Source organism: Lingula anatina, chromosome 1 (genome assembly GCF_051362555.1).
Source record: "Lingula anatina isolate TDL-2025a chromosome 1, LinAna3.0, whole genome shotgun sequence".
NCBI lineage: Eukaryota > Metazoa > Brachiopoda > Lingulata > Lingulida > Lingulidae > Lingula > Lingula anatina.
Genome location: NC_141767.1, coordinates 2,898,175 through 2,919,989, shown reverse-complemented (window position 1 = coordinate 2,919,989; position 21,815 = coordinate 2,898,175). Strand labels below are relative to the sequence as shown.

The window sequence follows — 21,815 nt, the reverse complement described above, 5'->3', positions numbered from 1 at the left end:
GAAATAATAAAGTGTTCAGTGGTTGTCTATGCCTCTTGTTCAACAATGCTGTAACACATCTGTAAATGTTCACAATCACCAAGCTGAAAAGAAGGCACTGGACCTGAACCGGTAGGGTCACTCAGGTGTGCAATGTTGATGTCTCCTGGAGGCCTGACGTCAAGCACTCACTTGTTTTCACTGTGGGTAAGACTGGTACAGGGAAGGGGTGACATTTGAATATTTTAGCCCTTATTTGAGTGGGATTTTCTGAGAATTCAACACCTGGCTGTAGCTATTGTGAAGCAGATGAGCCCCTTGTCATATTTGGTTATCCTGCAAATTGACGTACACTGTAGCTGTCTCTGATCCCAAGGGCAGAAACCAATGACTGCTGGATGGTTGTCTCAGTGAAAGGCCTTGCTTTGCTGACCTGTGGTAAGTACATATCAGAGTGACCAGAAGACCTACAGAAGGGGCAAGTCAGGAGAGGGGAAGGAGGCAACTGACCTCTTATGTAACAGTTTCTTTCTGACCTAATTTTTATCATTCAGTTAGGTTAACCAGCATGTGTGGTTCTGTAAAAATATAAACAGACAGTTTTCTTCCAATTAAGACCCCAGCAGTCTTGTGTGTGTGTGTGTGTGTGTGTGTGTGTGCATGTGTGTGTGTGTGGGGGGGGGGGGGGGAAGTAGGTGTATTTATCTACCTGTGGTTGGGAGCCTGGGTATTGTTCAATTCATTTTGTGAATGATTACAGTGGCCAATATCTAACCACTTGAGCATTTTTAATATACTTTTGAGGACATTTTTACATACTTTTGAGGTCACCTTTCTCAGATCAGATATATGTCTCTTACTTTCTTTCAGTCATTGTCTAGATGACTATCTCAGGCGATACAAAAATTCTACCCTGAAGATCAAGTGCAATTTCAAGCAATTTAACAATAATTATCTTAGTCGCATCAAACCAACATATATGCATGCGTACAGACTAGTTCCAGTGTAAAGTTTATATATTTGTGTATATTTATATTTTGGTGACATTCAAGTTTGTGGCTAGAGTTGTAAAGAAAGGAATAACTCGGAATAACATCAAAAGGTAAACACAGCATATTGTTATCAAGATAATTCCCAAATAGAAAAGGAAAGATTGAAGTGTGTCTTTATCATGGAGTGAAGCATCCAATAATTATTTAAAACGTTAATGTCTCAATAATTTACTCATTTGTTTTATTTTAGGAGCATATGATATCGTACATACATGGAGGCGTGTTGTGAAATTAACTGTCAGAAAAATTGCAGTTTTAATTTCTTTAAAACAAAACTGGCTCTGAGAGGTGAAATTTCATGCCCCATTATATTAGTTTGTAAACGTTTGTACCGTCAAGTGATGAATACAGGGTTCATATTGATAGTACCTACTGATGTCACTTGAAGTTGTTGCACTGAAATATATATGGGATTTTGCCCCTATTTCATGGTAGTCGAGAAACCGCAGGCTCCAGTTTGGAGGCATACAGAAGTGAAAGATGAGATCATGGAAGGGATTTGGGCAGTCAAAAGGTAACATTTTGATTCTTTTTGGTATCATTTTATGTTAGATATGACAGGACTTTTTTCTCCATCTATTTCCTATATTTTAATTGTTAAGTGTGGATTTTACGGAGGGTCTGTAGACAGTAACAAGATTGATACTACCATTATTCATCTTTTATATAAGACGTGGCAGGAAACTCCAGTTGAGAGCAATAATTTCCAGTACCAGGAAAACTGTCTCATTCTGTAAAAAAATTTATAATCATGTAACAATATTAAATAGCGCAGGATACTGGCATATGAATGGATGCATTTTTCTTCCAGATCACATGTACCGAAAGATTGGTGAGGAGGAGCCAGATGTGACTCAAGTCCTAAACCCAGGGACAGATGACCAGTTGGTGAGTATTCTATTACATGACTGTAAGTTAGGAAATCAGTTGGAAATTGGTGTAATTTAAAGTTAATAGTGACAAGATCTAAACTAAATGAATAAGTACTAGTTACAACATGAGTTGGCCACTGTATGGGATATACAAAAGCGTAATTATACCAAGGCGCAGCCGAGATATAATTTGCCCTTGTATGTTGCATACAGACGAGAAGTAGTTGTAACTTACTTATGCCACAGTTGAATCTAACAATAGGTTGAATGCACCAAAGCGCATGAAAATACAGGCACGCTTGTATGCAAAATACAAGTACAATTATCCTATTGTTTAAAGTGGTAAAAAAAATAATAGCATCCTACAGTACAAGAAACTAAAAGTTGCAGTTATATCTTTAAAACACTGTTATGATATCATCATCAACATCAGTGTTTTTATGTCTTCATATGTTTTTCTGAAAACATATTATTTCTATGAAGACTATTAACATAGTAACAACCAGTTTTACATAACAAAAGTCACTTTAGCCTGATTTGGGCTTATAGAGTATGTTACCTTAAATAATAGCCCTGATGTTTTCAGAATGCTTTAAATAATTCATTTTTGCACAGGATTGCCATGGCTACAGAAAGACAGTGTGTTGTGTTTCCCTGTACTATGTCTTGTGTGTCCTCACACTTGGGGGTTTCTGGCTGGTTCTATATTGGAAGCCAGACTGGAAGATTAGGTTCACAAAGACCCCGTGTTCTCTGGCCAGTGCAGATGAGGTTTTGCTCAAGGTATATGAAAATGTAATGATGACATTTGATGACTGTCACAGTCACTTGACAAAAACTGACAATCCTCTGCATTCATGATATTCCTTTTGAATCTTCAATATACATTTTATACAATGTTATATTTTTTCAAGTGACAAAATACCTTGATAGTAAGGTCATATGACTTCTGATCAGCAGAATTAGTATTTGATCAACATAAAAATAATGAAACCAAAAAAAGTTTATTTCAATAAACAGTGTAAGCAATACATTGTCATTGTTTATTACTGTATATTCTATATTATCCTCCTTAACCCACAGAATGATAAATCTCTTAGAGCACTATCTCAATATACAGAATTACAGAAAGCGCACATCACACTCCTCAATTTATATACACTGACAGACAAGTATCTATCATATTAAATTATATACATATATATATATATATCCCTTTCCTATACTATGTTAACAAATGGTAGTATTACAAGTAGTGTAAACAGCCAGCACTGTTAACATTACATTAGCATTGTAGCAATGCTATTACAAGCTGAAATTGTTGAAAGCTAAAATTATTATTGTTATTATTATTAATGGTAAATGGATATAAACTTGTCCATAAACTTGGCAACTAGTGAAATGTGTTCCAAAGAATGTTCACAATGCAACTATCAGTCTAACATTTAACCCCATCTGGACTCTTGCTGAATGCAATCAGATTAACAGATTAATGTGCCATTTCTTGCCAACATATTCATATAATCAGCTTTTCTTTATTCTACTTAATGACAGAAAGATGCATGTTAATCTGATTGCTCTCAGCGTGAGTCCATGCAAAGCTGAATAGATCTACGTAGAGCAGTGGTTTCACTGAAAAAGTACCCTAAGTTGATTCCTCTCTTCAGGACCAGTCATCACAACTGTTCACTGCTGATGTTTTGTTGATGACTTCAAGAGAAGGCTATCAGTAAGATTTTCTACATCATGATTGCATTTTCTACATCTTGATTGCATTTTCACTCATGTCTCATATATCCCATATGTGTAGAAAATTATGTGCAATGTTAGCTTAAGTAGTTTTTTTACACATATACACATAACTCTAGAACATATTTATGATCTATAAACCCTTTTATTTACATATGCCTGTGCTGCATCCATCTGCTAAAAGATTATTTTTATGGTCTCTGTAAGTTATTTTTTGCTGTCTTCCATTCACTGCTGCAGGTCTTTTGCTGTGAACCAAGAACTTTCTTCATGTGATGAAAGGACAAGTATTTTGTCAATGAAACAGGTAAAAGTTGTTATGTTGTTGTGGAACATTAACATAATAAATGTTTATTATTAGCTTTTTTTTACAATTCACAGTAAACGTCAAATTTCTAAAAATCAACTATGAGTAATATTTTTCATTGAAATGATCATTCTATACAATATAGCTTGTTTTAAAAATCTCAATCACTAAAATTTCAAATGAAGTCAATTTCTCCTTACAGGGTTCAGCCCTCCGTTATTTTGTTCATCAACACGTGAGATACATATGGAACCAAAGCAATGGCAAATTTGAGACACTATGGTACATAGAATCCTTGTGTAAGAAATAAACATTTTAGTTATGTGAGGTGTACTCACTTGTAGGTGTTTTTTTATATAGCAAATACTGTCAGTCCTTAAATTCAGTTGGCGAATATATATATATATATATATATATATATATATATATATATATATATATATATATATATATATATATATATATATATATATATATATATATAGCTGCAAAGCTAATGTTTTCTTTCATTTTACATGATGCATTTCTCTACATTTGATGAAATACAGGTAGATGATAGTTAATGTATGAAATAACATTCTTTATTCATCCTTTGCAGTGGATTGGATGTGGGCACAAAATGTTCATCTTTTCATGAAGATTTTAAAGGTCTGGGTGTGACAGAGCAATGGAAGAAGTAAGCCTTGATTTCAGTACTACCAGCATAGTGATATAGATGCCTTATTCACCACATCACTGTCATAGCACCCTGAGTTTCAGAGTTGTGCTGTTCACAAGTATGTTGTGTTACTGCATGCCATTGTTGAGGTTTGCAACAATTTAGTTTTATAATGTATCCTCAGGGTCTTTAGTATTGGGGGTTTGTCTTTGACACAGTTTATCCAAAGGTGATTAAAACTAAAGATATTTTTACATAACCTTGTGATGAAACCACAACAACAACAACATGAGGATAGTTTTGTCCTCAGGGGTTCTATTTTTATTTGTCTTTTTACTTTTAGATTGGATTTATATGGCCCAAATGAGATAGATGTGGAAGTGAAGTCATACATTGTTTTGCTCTTTGAAGAGGTAAGAACATGTAATCATACTGAAATACTGACACATATCTACTTGTCAGTAGTGTTCAGACCTAACAGGATATGATGAGAAATTAAATCAAAACACTGCTGTGAAATAAATGGTTCATTTTATTTTGCACTTCAGATAATCATGAATGTTGTGCCTGTCCCCCACCTGTTTAATTTCAATATGATGTTCCTTTTAATTCAAATGACAATTTATTCAAATAACTGATAAAATCTGAGTTATAGTTTTGGTTGTCTTTGTGTGGATAATTTCAAGTGCTGAATCAGTTTTATATCTTTCACCTGTTAAGTGGGATACTGTGGGTATGGATGATTTTTTTCTGTCCATTTGACAACTTTGTTGCATAGTTTGTATGTTATACAATTTGACCATAGATGTGTTCATTTATAGACACCGTTTCCAATGTTTTTCTAGGTGCTGAATCCCTTCTACATCTTTCAGCTGTTCAGTGTAATACTATGGATGTGTGATGATTACTATTTCTACTCTGGATGTATTATCCTCATCTCTGTGGTATCCATTGTGATGTCACTTTATGAAACAAAAAAGGTATGGTACGATTCACAACACATGTAAACATACTTAAAACTTTGACTTATCATAGTAATGTAATACAGTAATGTGCTCTGCTGGATGACACATTCAACTTGTTGTTTTTCTTTGATAGGTCTTAATTTCCTTATACCTGTGCATCTGTCATGGCACCTGAAATGTTGGTGACATTATATGGGACAATTTGTATTCAATCAATCACTTCATATTGAATTGTACTTTTGAATTTATTCATGACAAATAACTATCATTCCAGAGTTTTCATGGGAGGTTCACTGTATCAACAAACATTTAGGGGGGAAGAAGAGCAGAATAATTTTGACATATGTACATAAATGTCAGCATGTGTGAATAATGCAGTGTATTTCATGTAGTTACCTCCATTCTGGTGAAAAATCTATGGACATAGTCACTTTACAGCTTTTTGTTACAACCTTATGTATGCCATAGCTAATTTAGAAAGGGGTGGCCCGTGACCAATAAATTTATACCACAAAAATCATGATTGATGCCTGTTGTCAGGAGCACATTGACCTCTGCATTCACCTTGTTTATTAATAAAAATGGTCTATATAATTTTACATGTATAAAATATTACAGCAAAGGAGAATCCTGCGAGATATGGTTGCTTCACACAAGAGCATGGTTCATGTTAGCAGAGGCAATGGAGGTAAGCATGTACACAAATGTATCAGACATTCAAACTCACTGAGATCTAGGACCTAAAATTTGATAGGTCTTAGCTCATTCATAAAAAGAATATCTAACTGAGGGGTAGTACATAAATTTTACTCCCTTATATCTTAAGCTAAGAAAACAATGTCTTTCCCACAACAGTGACCGTCTGAACTCCTCAGTATTACCCTGCAACACCTAGCCACATATACCACACCCCAACTCCTCAGTACTACCCTACAACACCTAGCCTAGCCACATATACCACACCCCAACTCCTCAGTACTACCCTGCAACACCTAGCCTAGCCACATATACCACACCCCAACTCCTCAGTACTACCCTGCAACACCTAGCCTAGCCACATATACCACACCCCAACTCCTCAGTACTACCCTACAACACCTAGCCACATATACCACACCCCAACTCCTCAGGACTACCCTGCAACACCTAGCCACATATACCACACCCCAACTCCTCAGGACTACCCTGCAACACCTAGCCACATATACCACACCCCAACTCCTCAGTACTACCCTGCAACACCTAGCCACATATACCACACCCCAACTCCTCAGTACTACCCTGCAACACCTAGCCACATATACCACACCCCAACTCCTCAGTACTACCCTGCAACACCTAGCCACATATACCACACCCCAACTCCTCAGTACTACCCTACAACACCTAGCCACATATACCACATCCCAACTCCTCAGTACTACCCTGCAAAACATAGCCACATATACCACATCCATAGCTCTTACTGAACTAGAAAGCTGCAACCGGTATACATTGTATTAAAATGGTTTACAGGATATCTTAATAAACACAGCCTTCACATTTCTAAGAATCCCGACATTTTGTCACAATATCAGATAATAAAGCACGTTTAATTAATGATACATTTAGGAGGATTTAAGACAACACGAGGCAAGAGAACGTGCCAGCACGGATGCACATGAATGCAAACGTGTATTTCTGGCTGCTCAGACATCCAACATTATTATTGAAAATGCTTTTTTAAAGAAGTCAAAATTTCACCATAGAACCCAACCAAATGCCACCAAATAGTTGCAAATAGCCTAACTTATAGAATACCACAAGGCATCATTTTATATTTCCTGGAAAAATGCTATTTGGATAGGTATTTTCTGCTTTCTTTCTGTATATAACTTGAATAACAGGCAGTTTAAGAAGGCAGTTTGATGGCTTGCTCACAATTTGACTTACCAGACTTGGGAACTGAATTATTTCTGTGAGCAAAAAACTCATATAACATGTTAAATATAGTGCCATCCACACTGTAACTTCAATCAAATATTATTGCTCTGTTAACTACAGAATACACACTTATATATCTTATAACATATATTCATAAAGTGTGATGACAGATTTACCTTCTTAGTATCATCCAAGTTCAGGAGCTTGTTTGTTTTAAATCTGTGGCCTACTAAACTTATGTTTCAGATTTGCATTGTGAACAGGCATTTTGGCATTAAATGATGAAATATTTCTACTGGTGTTGGGATGTGGAAATTCCATGTTTTGAATTCAGAAAATCAAGATCACTGTTTTTTTTTTTTTTTTTTTTTTTGCAAAATTGTAAACAACACTTTTTTGGAAAGATGCATGAGTCTAAGATAGTTTCTTTTGTTTTTGTTTTGTTTTGTTTTATTTTTATTTTTTTGGTGTTTTTCTTTTTCTTTTCTTCTTTTTGTTTCTTAGTGTATATAATCTAATTATTGTTGACATATCTAGCTCTTATTGTTGTAACTTATACTATTATTATTTTTTATGGATTTGTAACTGAATGAGATTTTGATTATAATAGAAAATTTAAGGACCTGAGCCCCTTATCTCGAAAGCATCGTGCATTAATAATAATAATAATAATAAGATTCTTATATGGCGCCTTACATTCTATCTCAAGGCGCCTTACAATAATGGCTAATATACTAAAATCATTAAAATGACTACAATATTTTAATCATAAACTCTCATTGGAAACCATTTAAAATTTACACTACTAAAAATCAATCTTATTAAAAAAAAAAAAAAAACATATATATATTAAAATAAAATCTAAGAGATATAGACAGAATTAAAAAAGTGGGTCTTTAAAAGAGATTTAAAATTGTCAAAGTCTTCTGTTTTCCTAATAAAATTTGGTAGACCATTCCACACTCTTGGGGCGTAGATTATAAAAGCACGATCTCCATAACTTTTTAGGCACCCCTTCTCTAAAACAGAATGTTCTAAAATAAAATCATTCTCAGTATTAAAATGTGTGGACCGCCGTGGTAAGTTAAAACAGATAAGATCAGATAAATATAATGGTCCTTGTGAATGGATCGCCTTAAAAATAATACAGAGTACTTTAAAATCAATCCTCTGCTTCACAGGCAGCCAGTGTAATTCTTTCAGAATGGGAGTGATATGGTGTGTACTATTGTACTTAATTTGACAAACCAGTCTTGCAGCTGAGTTTTGAATAACTTGTAACTTTTTAATCTGATAGTCACAAATACCAAAGAGGAGACTATTGCAGTAATCTAATCTTGATGATATAAATGCATGTACTAATTTTTCAGTGGTTTTGTTATCTAACACTTTCCTTATTTTTCCAATGCGCCATAGTGCATAAGATGCTGATTTACACACTTCAGATACACGCTTGCCCATAGTGCCATTTTCATCGAGGGTAACTCCCAGATCTTTTACAGAACTAGATGGTTTTATAAGAACAGCTCCTATGCAAATGTTGGCATTTGCTACATTTTTTCTATTTGCCTTGAACCTTGATGTAAACCATATCAACTCAGTCTTACTATCATTTAAAGCCAACATGTTCACTTTCATCCATTCTCGAATCTCTGCAAGACAAGTCTCCATAGAAGTGATTGTTGCAGACTGGCTGCTCTTGCATGTGCGACTGTGCGCAAGCGTCTCGATTCCAGAACTCACCCATACTCGTCCCATCTAATACATTGTAGCCTCTATGTGATATTGCTTTCGAGATACGGGGCCCTGGTGTTATGTGTATGTAGCAGTTTACTTTCAGGCCATGTAGTGAATGTAAGACATGTATTAAAATTTTGTTTTTTATAGTTTTGAAAGCATTCACAGAAAGGCAATCCATAAACAAATAAGAGTTCCATAAACCACACACACATGTGCGTGCACACACACACAGAAAAAAAAAAAGAAAAAAACATTGGTAATCCAAAAACCAAACTTTTTTGTTGTTGATTTCCTGATATGTCATGGAGGGAGTGACTAGATGGTTTCACTTGTGATGGTAGAATTAAAAAAATTAGATATTAAAAATGGATTTCAGTATTGTGAATTATGGAAATGTACAGCCAATTTATTATTTATTAATTCAGTATTGTTATTTTTATATAATGGTCTAACAGACATTGTATGCCTTTATTTATGGCATAAGATTATGTAGTACCCTTTTGGCCAGACCTATGCACAGATGAATATACTGATGGAAGGACTGATTGCTGAATTAAGGTGGATGATTTGTTTCCTGAATTTTATCTATAAACTGAACCTGTAAACCATCAATGGAAGAAAATAAAATTTATTTAAGAAATGGTCCATATTAAATTGGTAACCAAGTCTGATAAATTTAATTCCAGTTTTTGAAGACCTCCCAATGACCCAACTAGTCCCTGGAGATGTGATTGTGATCCCCAAACATGGCTGTACAATGTCATGTGATGCTGTCCTGCTTGTTGGGAACTGTATTGTCAATGAGAGTATGTTGACTGGTAAGGAACTAAAAAGATAGTTTTGACAGTTGGTAGAGGTACAGTGTACCTCATTTCTGCACACAATGCCAATGCATTTGCTAAGAGTTCTCTCAGTTTTTGATCCCCATGTTGTAGTCATTTCTTTTACAAATGGTACGTAACAACAATACCAGGCATGAACAGAATTGCTTTGATGTTGCCTTAGTAGGACCTGTCTTTCATAAAACTATCACTTAGCTGTTCTGTTTCTGTTATTTAATGTAAAGAAACCATTTTAAATGGAAGTTAGTAATCACTAAAGTCTACCCATTTCATGTTTCACAAACTAAGAGTGAACCAAAGCTGCTCATTTCCCGTTTTTATAATTTATATATTAAAAAAAAATTTATTTTGCCTTATGAAGGTGAGAGTGTCCCAGTGACCAAGACTCCCCTTCCAAACCAGCCTGACTCAGATGAAGTGTTCTCTCCTGATGATGTCCACAAGAGATACACCCTTTTCTGTGGCACCCAGGTCATCCAGACCAGATACTATGGGGCAGGAAAAGTGACCGCTGTGGTGGTCAGAACAGGTAAGGGAGTGACCATACCCATTTTCTAGTCATGCAGCTAAAAATTGCTGAGTTTGATAAATATTGAGACACACAGGAGCCAACAAAATAATTGAAAAATTGTAAAGGTATAAGTTGGGAGTGCAGTGGTTGTGGACTGTGTATTGATTAAACTTCAAAAACACTGGCTGTCAAGTGAAATATTTTTGTCCTTTTATCAACTCCCTCACTTTAAATATTTTCCAATGGTATAATTATATCTTCTGGTGTATATTTTTAAATTTTGATTTCAGTTATGTAATATTTTTGCTATTTTCAAAATTTTTTTTCTGTAGGGTATTCAACCTCAAAAGGTAGACTAGTCCGTGCCATTCTCTATCCCAAACAAATGGATTTCAAGTTTTACACTGATGCTATCCGCTTTGTCCAAATCCTCTTTTTGATTGCCTTATGTGGTATGGCTTACAACCTGTATGTGTTCATTAAAAGAGGGGTAAGTTTCTTAACTGACAAGAAATAGACATGTACTTTTGCATCATGACCTGAAATTACATACGTATGAATCTTATGTTTTTCCTTGTCTTACATCGTTGTTACATGTTTATGGGAAGTTTGTCCATTGAATGATAATAATATCAGTTATGAATTTTCATATTTATCTTACATATCATTAATTGTTAATATAAATACATATCATTATTCATATATAGTTTTGTTTTGTTTTTTTCAATTTTCTCTCAAACCAGGAATCTGTCAGGAGAATTATATTACGTACTCTAGACATCATTACTATAGTTGTGCCCGTGGCTTTACCAGCCGCCATGACAGTGGGCACAATATATGCCCAGAATCGCCTCAAGAAGGAAGGCATATTTTGTATCAGTCCACCAAGGATTAACATGTGTGGAAAATTAAACAGCATTTGCTTTGACAAGGTAGATCTTTTTTTTTTTATTTGACTTGTAGAATTCAGATGATAAATTTAATTTTTTTACAGCTTGCTCCATTTTTTGTATGTCCAAAATTGAACTAATCACCCTTCATGAAGTTCAAAATAGCATGAGAATGGATATATGTAATAAAGGCCTTGCACTTGCCATGCTTTGTCATTTTTATCATCTTTGATAAAGTTGACATTTTGACGGTAATTTGTGGTCATTTCAGACAGGCACATTAACTGAAGATGGTTTGGACCTTTATGGTGTAGTTCCTGTACAGGAGGATAGGTAAAAACTAGGATATCAGTGAAATATTTTGAAATCTGAGAAACTAGAAACTTTGGCAGATTTTTATTTGTTATTTATTTTGCCTGTCTTCAATGGATTTTTAAACTGCACAGCAATTAACAAAACAAGTGTCATAAGTGCCAAACATTCAGAAAATTTAACTTACCCCCAAACCCAATACAGAGGTGCATTTTACATGCTGAAGTATCAAAAAATAAAATGAAATGAATACAGAATTGTACTCAATTTTTTTACAACGTGTATAGAACAATTTCCATGGCTGTCTCAATTTTACATTTACATTTAATTTTTACCATGTCTGCACATTATGTAAGGAGCCTAAATGGTAACATATGTTCCAGTAATGTATGTTCAGGGCCATGTAATTTAAATTTTATATCACTTTCCAGTATAATTTGTAGTGATGGGGAACATCTGTTACGTAGTATTAGCCATGGCGCAATGATGTAAGGATGTTTTTACAAATATCTAAACTAACGCAAGGGTTCTTGTGCCATGGCTAATACTACGTAACATATGCTCCCCAGAAACATTGTCAGAAAGATTCAAGTACTTGGTGCAATGGGAAGCAGGATTTTCTGTTGCTGACTGAAAAATATATTGTGATTCCATAAAAGTTTGACTTTTCTGATATAATATTTGGATCAGTAATGCACAGTAGTTTATTTAATGCTTATTTATCATCAGTAGGGTGTATTTTCCCCTTTTTATAATATTCAGTGACAAGCAAACTAAAGTCACTAAAAAAAATTAATTGATCTATACAGATGATTAAATTTTCAAAGTGTAAACGTCTCCACAGCTGGACATTTTCCATTTATAACAGTAACCTATGTTCCTTTTTTTGGGTTATAATTGGGAATTATCATTTATTTATTATTATTTATTATTCATGGTTCCAGAAGAGAGAAATTTTGATACAAACTTCTTTATGTGGGACCCTTAAATAATCAAACATAGTTTGTATTCTGTGCACTAAATATTTTTAAGAGCATGTTTGTGACCTCATTTACACCTCTATATTGGGTTTAGGTGTAAAGTGACACCTTTCTTTATAAGCAATAATACACTGTAATCGATTGATTGAAATAACAATAATTCCAGGTTTCTGCATGTAGTCCAGCATCCCACAGACCTGCCCACTGGTCCATTTCTGGCTGCCATGGCAACCTGTCACTCACTCACCATGATAGAAGGAGAACTGAAAGGAGATCCACTTGACTTGAAGATGTTTGAGTCTACAAACTGGGTAAATGATGTTTATTGTACCACCAGCGCGGCGCGGGCGGTACATATGGTTTTAGTCCTGACCCATCTCATTTGTGAATCTGTTAATTTGAACCATGATTTTAAATAAATTATTTCAGGGATGTTACAAAATCTTTGGAGTCAAAACTTTTGTTGTGTGTCAGACAAAGTAATATAACATAAATGTCCATGGTTGATTATTGATGTATCAAATGCTTAAGTTTGGTATCCTTTCTTTTATCTTCATGGTAAATGTTAACCTTTTTTCTTATTTTGCAGCTATTAGAAGAACCAGGACAAGACACCAGTAGATTTGACATGATGGTGCCTACCATTGTAAAACCCTGCAATAAAGAGACTTATTTCTCTGCTTATGACCAGAAAATGGTAAAAAGGTTATTTAAGGGTTATATGTATTGATAATTAATTCAATAATTTGATGGTAAAGAAGAGCTCCTGATATGACTTGATTTTTATTGTAAGTTCTCGTGGCTAAATGCAGCATGTGTTACGTACATTACCTTCATTTTCATTGTCTTGATTTTCAAGATTATTAAAAACCTTCTGTTTCCAGCTGCCATATGAAATTGGTATTGTGCGTCAGTTTGTATTTACCTCAGACCTGCAGCGTATGAGTGTGATCACCAGAACTTTGGGAAGTTCCCACATGGACCTGTATTGCAAAGGGTCACCAGAGAAAGTAGCGCACCTCTGCAATGTAGAGTCATGTAAGCTTTATTTATTTATTTATTTATTTAAAATCACTGGGTCTGACTTCAGGTTTGCTGAATATATTTATTTATTCAGGTACATTTTTATGCTGACCTTGACATAATGATATATTTTGATCATCATCTAAAAAAGATAATTCATTAGATATTATCTTTTTCATTTTATTTTCACATCTGTTCATTGTCTCAAAAGTCTAATAAAAACTTATGGAAATCAATTAAAATTACTCGCTCTATATAGCATCTCATTATAAATATCAGGCCAATAGAATGATTGCCAGGAAGGAAAAACCAGGCAATTGTCTGAAAATGCAAGGAGTTTTCCAATGCCAAATACATCATGCTTTTTTCTAGTGCCTTGTGATTTCCATTATGTTTTACAACGTTATACTATGAAAGGATTCCGTGTGATAGCGGTTGCCTGGAAGCCACTGGACCCTGCCTTGACCTGGCATCGTGCTTCAAGAATACAAAGGTACCTCATTGTTTCTAGAAACAGCTGTGTGGCATGTTAAATAGTTGGTTGAGGAAATTTAAACATTTTTTAAAGATAATACCACATGTTAAATCTGGAGTGATGGAGTTAAACAGCATTCAAACATTTTTCATGAAATATATTCAGTTGGTATGTATTTTATAGAATTTATTGTCAGTATCTTGATAATTATATACATAAGCATATGCATATGCATATACTTACAGGGAAACTGTAGAGTGTGAGCTGACATTCCTAGGTCTGATAATTATGCAGAACAGTTTAAAACCAGAGACTACTCCTGTAATAAGACAACTCAAGGCAGCTAACATAAGGGTTGTGATGGTCACAGGTATTTGAATGCTTCATGCTTTTCTTTTATTATCACTTAGCATGAAAATGCAGTTTTAACACAGGAAATTCTCACACATTTTAAATACTTCCCCCCCAACCACCACCACCACCACCACCACCACCTTTTTATCCTGCAAAGCTTCTTTTATTCCCCAGTATAGAATATAAGTCAGTGGAACCCTTAAAATAAAAGTTTATCGAAAGTGTACCTAATTGTTATTATATGATTCATAACTATCTTGTCAGTGCATTTTACACCATATCACCTCACAACTTCCTCCAAAATATGAACAAATTGAGAGAATTGATTTAGGAGTAGGAGAAAGTAGCTTCCACACCCCCCCTCCCCCCCCCCCCCCCCCCCACACACACACACACACACACACACACATTCACACACATTGTCAAGTAAAATGCATTTTGTGGAAAAATCTGTAATAGATTATCTTAAATTATGTGACTGTTAGGAATGTACTTCGATCATTACGTGCCCTTTGGATATAAGCACAAACTATCTGTAAAGTATTTAGGAAAACTTCGCCAACAATATCACAGTCCCTATATATTTTGGTGATCATGATGTTATCAATGATTTAATATATTAAATTGACTGTATGTGCCAAAATCTTTATTCTGATAGCCCTTTACTAGCCCAGTGTCTCTACAGGTGGGTAATTGCCTGGGGCTAGTTTATGGAATCACATTTGAAATGCAAAATTTTCTGCAAAAGCAATTTTTACTGCAGGTGACAACATGCACACAGCCATAAGTGTTGCCAGGGATTGTGCAATGGTGGATGAGGAAGAGAAGGTAATTATGGTGAAAGCCAGTCCTCCCAGCAAGAACAGTGAGGCAGTCATCCACTGGGAATATGCTGAGGTCAACCTGGACAATGAACTTACGGTCAGCCATGAGGAAAGAGATAAGGTATGTTAGAGAACTACTTTTTAAAACACTTGTTGAAGCTTTAAATCCATGTTATGCCCCATAGTGGCCTGCACCTTGGTTCTGTGGAGTGTGGTGATAGGTAAAATTGATATGGTGCATGTAGATTTTTTAGAGCCTATTAAAAAAATGCACATTATCCTGTGGACCAGGGTACTATGGTTTTGACAAGTATTATTAATTTTCTTGCATTTAAAAGAAATAATGTTATTTTTGGCTTACTTAGGATCATTCACCCAAAGTACTGTTTTCATGTCATTCTTGGTATATGACCATCATTTAAGCATGGAAATTTCCCTCTAGTTTTTTGGGTGTTTTATTAAAATTTCCACATATTTTAAGAAACTAAAGTAAAGTATGATACTGTGGCATTTTCAGCCCTATAGTACACTGAACATTGAGAGCAGGGCAGACAATTTTCACTTTGCCATTGATGGAGGTTCATTTGGTGTAATCAGGGTGCATTTTCCTGACATTTTGCCTAAGGTAATTATAAAACATGAGATTTCACTTAGGAATTAAAGAGTATTTCATTCAAATTACTCATCATTAAAAAATGGACAGCTGAAATTTCCTTTGATCAAAAAGATTTACTGAATGTATTAGAAGTGACTAAATATCTGCAAATTCATGACACATTTCCCCACTGAGAACAAAATCACAAAAAATGTAGTTATTAGAATATTGTTTATTTCTTTGGTAATAGAAATGTGGGTTTTTAGATGAACAAAATCACAAAAAAAAAGGTAGGAATGAAAATACTTTTTATTTCTTGGTTAATAGAAATATACCCTCTACCAGGGCCACAGATTGATTTTTCACTAGATATTTACAGATATATCTCTGGCTAATTCATGGCACATGTCTCCGCTGTGAACAAAATCACAAAAAATGTAGTAATTGAAGTAGTTTTGATTTCTTTATTAATTAATAGAAACATGGGTTTATTATAGATGAACAAAATCACATTGCAATAAGACACAGAGTGAGTTTGAGAATATTCTGGAACTGTGAAAAGTTACAAATGATAATCTGTGTTAAGTAAGATAAGTAAGTAGGATTACCATGTAGTTATATTAAGAAACCTATTTCTTCCTGGCAAGTTCATTACTGTATATTAACAATGAACATCTGCAATAATAGGAAAAGATGTTATGGAAACCAATAACTGTTATATTTAATGTAAGGGTCAATATATTCTGATTATTGGAGGACACTGAAGTATTTTGTCAGTTTCATTTTTAGAAAACAATTCTGGCAACCAAAAACAGCTTTTCTAAATGATTTTGGTTTTCACAAACTAGTATTGTCTTCCAAACACGATAGGATGCCTGAAACTACATTAATTACTTGTTATTTTCAGTGGAGGGAAATTGTTAGTTTTATCGATACTGTATTTTTTAAAAGTGTTTTGTATTTTGTAAATGTAATATAAAAATTTCGTGTTTATAAAATTGTGTATTTGAAAGTTTGATGATTTTTGCCCATTGAAAGCCATTTTTAAAAAGAATTCTGGCAACCCAATGCTTCCATTTTCCCTATAACACAAAAGTTAAGGTATAATCACTGCAAAACCATTAAAACATTTCCAAGCTTTTTATTTCTCTTCATATGCGTGAAATTCACCAGTTTCAATTTTCGTTAAAAGGGTGACTAAAAAACAAACAAACAAAAAAAAAACAAAGTTCAATTAAAAGTTTTGGATGTGATATACCAAGAAAGTCAATCGACGTCCTTGGATATACCTGGAAAGGGTGTTATGGGGATATATTGGGATATAATGTTATGTGAAAATTATTGTAATTTCCTGGCAAAATTAACCTGAGCATTGTGTTCCTTAAAAATTTCAGATCTGTGTGAGAGGTACAATATTTGCCAGAATGTCTCCCGACCAGAAAGGAAATCTTATTGAACACTTGCAAGACCTGGGGTTAGTAATCCCTATTCCAAGAGAAAATATCAGTCAGAACAGTTGTTCAAACCTTATATAAGATTTTGGAACAGAAGAAATGAATAAATAAATAAATACAATTTTAATTGTGAAAACATGTACATTTCTTACTATTAGTTCATGATAACATTCTGCTGTTAATTTTTCTTGAAATTAACTTTGATCAACCAGCCATCACTCTAAAGAATTTCAAAAGCTGAAAGATAATCTTACACCACCACCTCAAAGCATTTATTGTTTCAGTAAACTAAATGACTGCACTTTTACAAACTGCCTTATAAGCTAAGCTAAGAAATTTTCTATAGATTAATTATACAGTCTGAACTACTATAAAGAACTGTACATTAGAGAACTAAAAGATGTTAGATCAACCTTGAACAACTCCAGATATATACACAGTGCTTGTATACAATCTTTGCATATGTATTTGTATTCATGATGATTTATATCAATTTTTAGCATGAAATCATTGAAACCACTTTCTGTTATTCTGAACCACCAAAGTACAAATCAGGTCTCTCACAGCCTAATACAAAGCTTCAACTTTGAAAAGTGTATTTGGCAGATTGTGTTTATTGGTAAAATTAGTATTTTCACAAAGTATATATTCGTCTCACCTTTATGTTTTGCATGTTGAAGTGTTGATGTTTCCCCTCTCCATTTTGGCAGGTATGTTGTTGGGATGTGTGGAGATGGGGCAAATGATTGTGGGGTAAGTACTTCTAGTGGGATTCATTTTTCTGTATTGTATTCAAAAACACCAAAAAGATCATACATAAGTTGATGCCAGTTTTCAATGCAGAAATTATATGATATAAATTATTGATTAAAATGAGTGTTTTGTTGTCAAAAAGTTTCAATAAATGTGTTAATTTTTTGTTGTTACATAGATACTGGTATATATGTCACATTTGCCATTGAAGACACAGACCAGCATCAAATTTTGCAATTTTGAACATGTAAAAAATGAAAAAAAAAAAAAAAAACGGTTGTTAATTCATTATTGACTGAAGCTGTGAAAATAATACATTTTCCTAAAACAAAAGAAAAAATCTTCAAGTGTTACCCCAGTCCTCATATTAAGTATACTTAGTGTATGTTTGTTGCCAGTGATTGTTATTGTTACTTTCAAATAACTGTATCTCTCTAATCTCTCTAAAGGCTTTAAAAACTGCCCATGCTGGAATCTCCCTGTCAGAAGCAGAAGCCTCTGTGGCCTCTCCCTTCACCTCTAAGACACCAAACATTGAATGTGTGCCCACTGTGATAAGGTAAGTCTCTCCCTTCACCTCTAAGACACCAAACATTGAGTGTGTGCCCACTGTGATAAGGTAAGTCTCTCCCTTCACCTCTAAGACACCAAACATTGAGTGTGTGCCCAGTGTGATAAGGTGAGTCTCTCCCTTCACCTCTAGGACTGGGTTCCCATACTTAGATCAATCCGTCTGGATCGATCTAACTCCCTGAGGAGTACGTCTCACTAAATTGCTGTCAACTAACCGGCTCAAATGTCTGCCACGCCTACCGAATCAGCAAGGGGGTAAAGATGATTACCCCCTAACAGCTTTACTAGGCGTTACAGACATTTGCAATTTCTAATTCTTACCCACCGTAACTCGATCTAGTAAGCATACGATATCACCACTCAAAAATACAATGTATAAATAATATTAGATATTAAAAAGAAATTCAAGTTTCTTTTTCACCTCAAACTGACTGTATTGAGCTAATGTAATATTCTTATATTAGGTTTTCAAGAATGTACACAAATCAACATGTCTGGTGGAATCTATAAAGATCCATTTTTTTGGATTAAAATCATAGCCACATTTTGAAAAATTACCATTTCATTTGTAAAAGCAATAATGAAAAAACTTTATCTAAAAATAATGTTTTTGATTTAGAAGTTTCTGTTCTTATTCAGAGAAGGTCGGGCTGCCCTTGTGACCTCATTTGGAGTGTTCAAGTACATGGCACTATACAGCATGATACAGTTTGTGACTGTGATGATACTCTACACGGTAAAATAAAGAAAACTTGACTTGGAAATTTTTACATAATTTTGGGCAATTGGATACAATTTGTGATGGTGATGATACTGTATATGGTAAATACACAATTGGAATTACTATTCTATTTTTTGCAAATAGCTGAAGTTTTTTACAATCATGGGATATCAAAATTATGTTAATTGGTAAATAAGGTAAATTAAGTTACAGGCTTTTTGCATATTATGAAGAAAATATATGCACCCATTATATGAACCTTTACGACGCATTATCTGCAGTTATGTGGACCAAATGTGAGTTTTTGTTTTAGTTGTTGTAAAAGAAACGAAGGAATTTTTTGCTTCAAAATTAATGAAAACAGTGAATTTTACACTAGGCCTTAATGGAGATGTGATAAAATTCCGTTTTAATGGAGTGTTTTGTGCTATTTATTTGTCCTCTATGCCTTTGAATATCATAAAAATATTATTTTAATAGCTGGAGACCAACATGTCAGACATGCAGTTCTTATACATTGATCTGGTGATTACAACAACAGTGGCCATTCTGAGTAAGTTCATGAATTTCAATTAAAATTTTTCTTTTGACATCGAATATTGAAAATTTATATAATATTGTACAGCCTTTGGTATAATTTTCCACATGATATATACAGATATATAGCCAATATCTACCACATGATGACCTCACTCTGTGACATATGATAATTACACTTTCTTTTCAATGGGAGAAAATTTTACAGATATAGTATTTTGTTAAGTCATAATTTCTTTAAGTCAGAACATTCCTATTTATAGTAAGTAGCAATAAAATTAAAAAGCATGCTACTCTATAGTTCTCTTCTATATTCAGTAAAAGCACCACAAATGCTTCATGGAAATATAGTTTTGTGATTTTAAAATCACGTATCTGAAAGTTTGATAATTTTTGCCCAATGAAGAGATTGCATCATCACTGCATTTTTGTTCATTTTTTCCAGTGGGACACACCAGTGCCTATCACAAGCTGGTGCCCCATCCACCACGGGGCAGTCTGGTCAGTGTGTCCAATCTGTTCTCCATATTGTCACAGACATTTGTGGTCATTGTGGTACAAATCAGTGCATATTACTATCTAACATCCCAGCCCTGGTACTCGTAAGTTATGACTTCAGTTATGATATTAATAATGCTATATGGAAAATTCAGTTATAAATTCAGTTATGATATAAATAATAATAATAATTGTACCACCAGCGTTAGCGCTGGCGGTACACATGGTTTCGGTCCCGTCCGGATCGTTCCGCCAGCTCCGCCGGCTCCGCCGGCTCCGCCGGACGGCTACCGTTACCGCTTCTCCTCCTAGACGGTAAGGGCCCCCGTACCCATCTCATGGATTTAGGTCACCTATAATCTCAACTCGTTCCACGTAAAATTTGGGCTTTGTGGGTATTGGGGTCTGGGTGTGGCACTCATTGCAATGCACCCTTGTCTAAAAATGGCAAAATTAAATGCTTATCATCTACCCTACGGAAGGAGTTATGGGAAAAATTTCTATAGACGGCTTTCCAAAAGTCATATGTGTAGATTTCAAATATACCCTTGGATTTGACCTTTGACCTTTACTTCAAGGTCAAATGGGCCAAAATTTTCAAAAAAATGAAATTTTTTACGAAAAAAAATTTTTTTGCCCTGTTATTCAGACACCACACAGACTTAACCAATAATATTATTGGAAAGTGTTACCCTTCAGGTCATCTTTCATCTCCATGAATTTGGGGTCAATCGGTGCATTTTCACGGGAGTAGCGGCCTTAAGATACGGAAACTGAAAACTGTCTCTAATTCGGGAACCATTAATGCTAGAGACCCATTCTTTTTTGCATTTTGTAGAGCATGTTAAGCCCAACACTGGAGGTGGTCTCGTTTTTTTTGTATTCCATACGGTTTTCGAGTTACGCTGTATCAAAAAGTACATATTGGTGGTAAAAGCAAAATGTGCAGTACGGTAATGGATAATAAATTTTGAACTCTGGAAAAATAAAACATAAGGCTTGGCAAAGCAGACAACTTGTGTTCAAAAATGACATTATTTCATCAAATTTGAACTTCTGGAACTTCAGAGCACCTCCTATTTCAAGAATTTTGACCAAAATGACATTTTCTTTATTTTAATTAATTTTTACTGTACGAAATTTAAGGCACATTATGGTAACTCCAAAATTATAACATTAAGTCCCTTATATCTCAAAAACTGGCAGAAATAGGTCCATAGTTACTATT

General features: G+C 34.4%; 1 protein-coding gene across 4 annotated transcripts in view; it reads left to right on the top strand.

Moving 5' to 3' along the window:
* The first annotated feature begins 93 nt into the window (after nucleotides 1-93).
* LOC106156228 (polyamine-transporting ATPase 13A3) overlaps nucleotides 94-21,815 on the top strand; it is a 27,428-nt gene continuing 5,706 nt past the window's right edge. The window contains exons 1-30 of one of the 4 annotated variants that reach the window (XM_087000016.1): nucleotides 94-417; nucleotides 1,032-1,081; nucleotides 1,467-1,545; nucleotides 1,843-1,919; nucleotides 2,519-2,686; nucleotides 3,571-3,632; nucleotides 3,893-3,959; nucleotides 4,162-4,241; nucleotides 4,558-4,635; nucleotides 4,961-5,030; nucleotides 5,463-5,597; nucleotides 6,201-6,270; nucleotides 9,932-10,063; nucleotides 10,449-10,616; nucleotides 10,931-11,088; nucleotides 11,342-11,530; nucleotides 11,760-11,821; nucleotides 12,947-13,091; nucleotides 13,370-13,477; nucleotides 13,665-13,818; nucleotides 14,176-14,296; nucleotides 14,524-14,648; nucleotides 15,396-15,577; nucleotides 15,974-16,081; nucleotides 17,446-17,525; nucleotides 18,216-18,258; nucleotides 18,708-18,817; nucleotides 19,471-19,567; nucleotides 20,033-20,105; nucleotides 20,535-20,691. In XM_087000016.1, the coding sequence (XP_086856142.1) occupies nucleotides 1,512-1,545; nucleotides 1,843-1,919; nucleotides 2,519-2,686; nucleotides 3,571-3,632; nucleotides 3,893-3,959; nucleotides 4,162-4,241; nucleotides 4,558-4,635; nucleotides 4,961-5,030; nucleotides 5,463-5,597; nucleotides 6,201-6,270; nucleotides 9,932-10,063; nucleotides 10,449-10,616; nucleotides 10,931-11,088; nucleotides 11,342-11,530; nucleotides 11,760-11,821; nucleotides 12,947-13,091; nucleotides 13,370-13,477; nucleotides 13,665-13,818; nucleotides 14,176-14,296; nucleotides 14,524-14,648; nucleotides 15,396-15,577; nucleotides 15,974-16,081; nucleotides 17,446-17,525; nucleotides 18,216-18,258; nucleotides 18,708-18,817; nucleotides 19,471-19,567; nucleotides 20,033-20,105; nucleotides 20,535-20,691 (3,053 nt within the window). In that variant the 5' untranslated portion in view covers nucleotides 94-417; nucleotides 1,032-1,081; nucleotides 1,467-1,511. Of the gene's footprint in view, nucleotides 420-1,021; nucleotides 1,082-1,466; nucleotides 1,546-1,842; nucleotides 1,920-2,518; nucleotides 2,687-3,457; nucleotides 3,633-3,892; nucleotides 3,960-4,161; nucleotides 4,242-4,557; nucleotides 4,636-4,960; nucleotides 5,031-5,462; nucleotides 5,598-6,200; nucleotides 6,271-9,931; nucleotides 10,064-10,448; nucleotides 10,617-10,930; nucleotides 11,089-11,341; nucleotides 11,531-11,759; nucleotides 11,822-12,946; nucleotides 13,092-13,369; nucleotides 13,478-13,664; nucleotides 13,819-14,175; nucleotides 14,297-14,523; nucleotides 14,649-15,395; nucleotides 15,578-15,973; nucleotides 16,082-17,445; nucleotides 17,526-18,215; nucleotides 18,259-18,707; nucleotides 18,818-19,470; nucleotides 19,568-20,032; nucleotides 20,106-20,534; nucleotides 20,692-21,815 lie in introns of those variants that run through there. The other 3 variants (XM_013531359.2, XM_087000017.1, XM_087000018.1) reach the window with 3 other exon arrangements.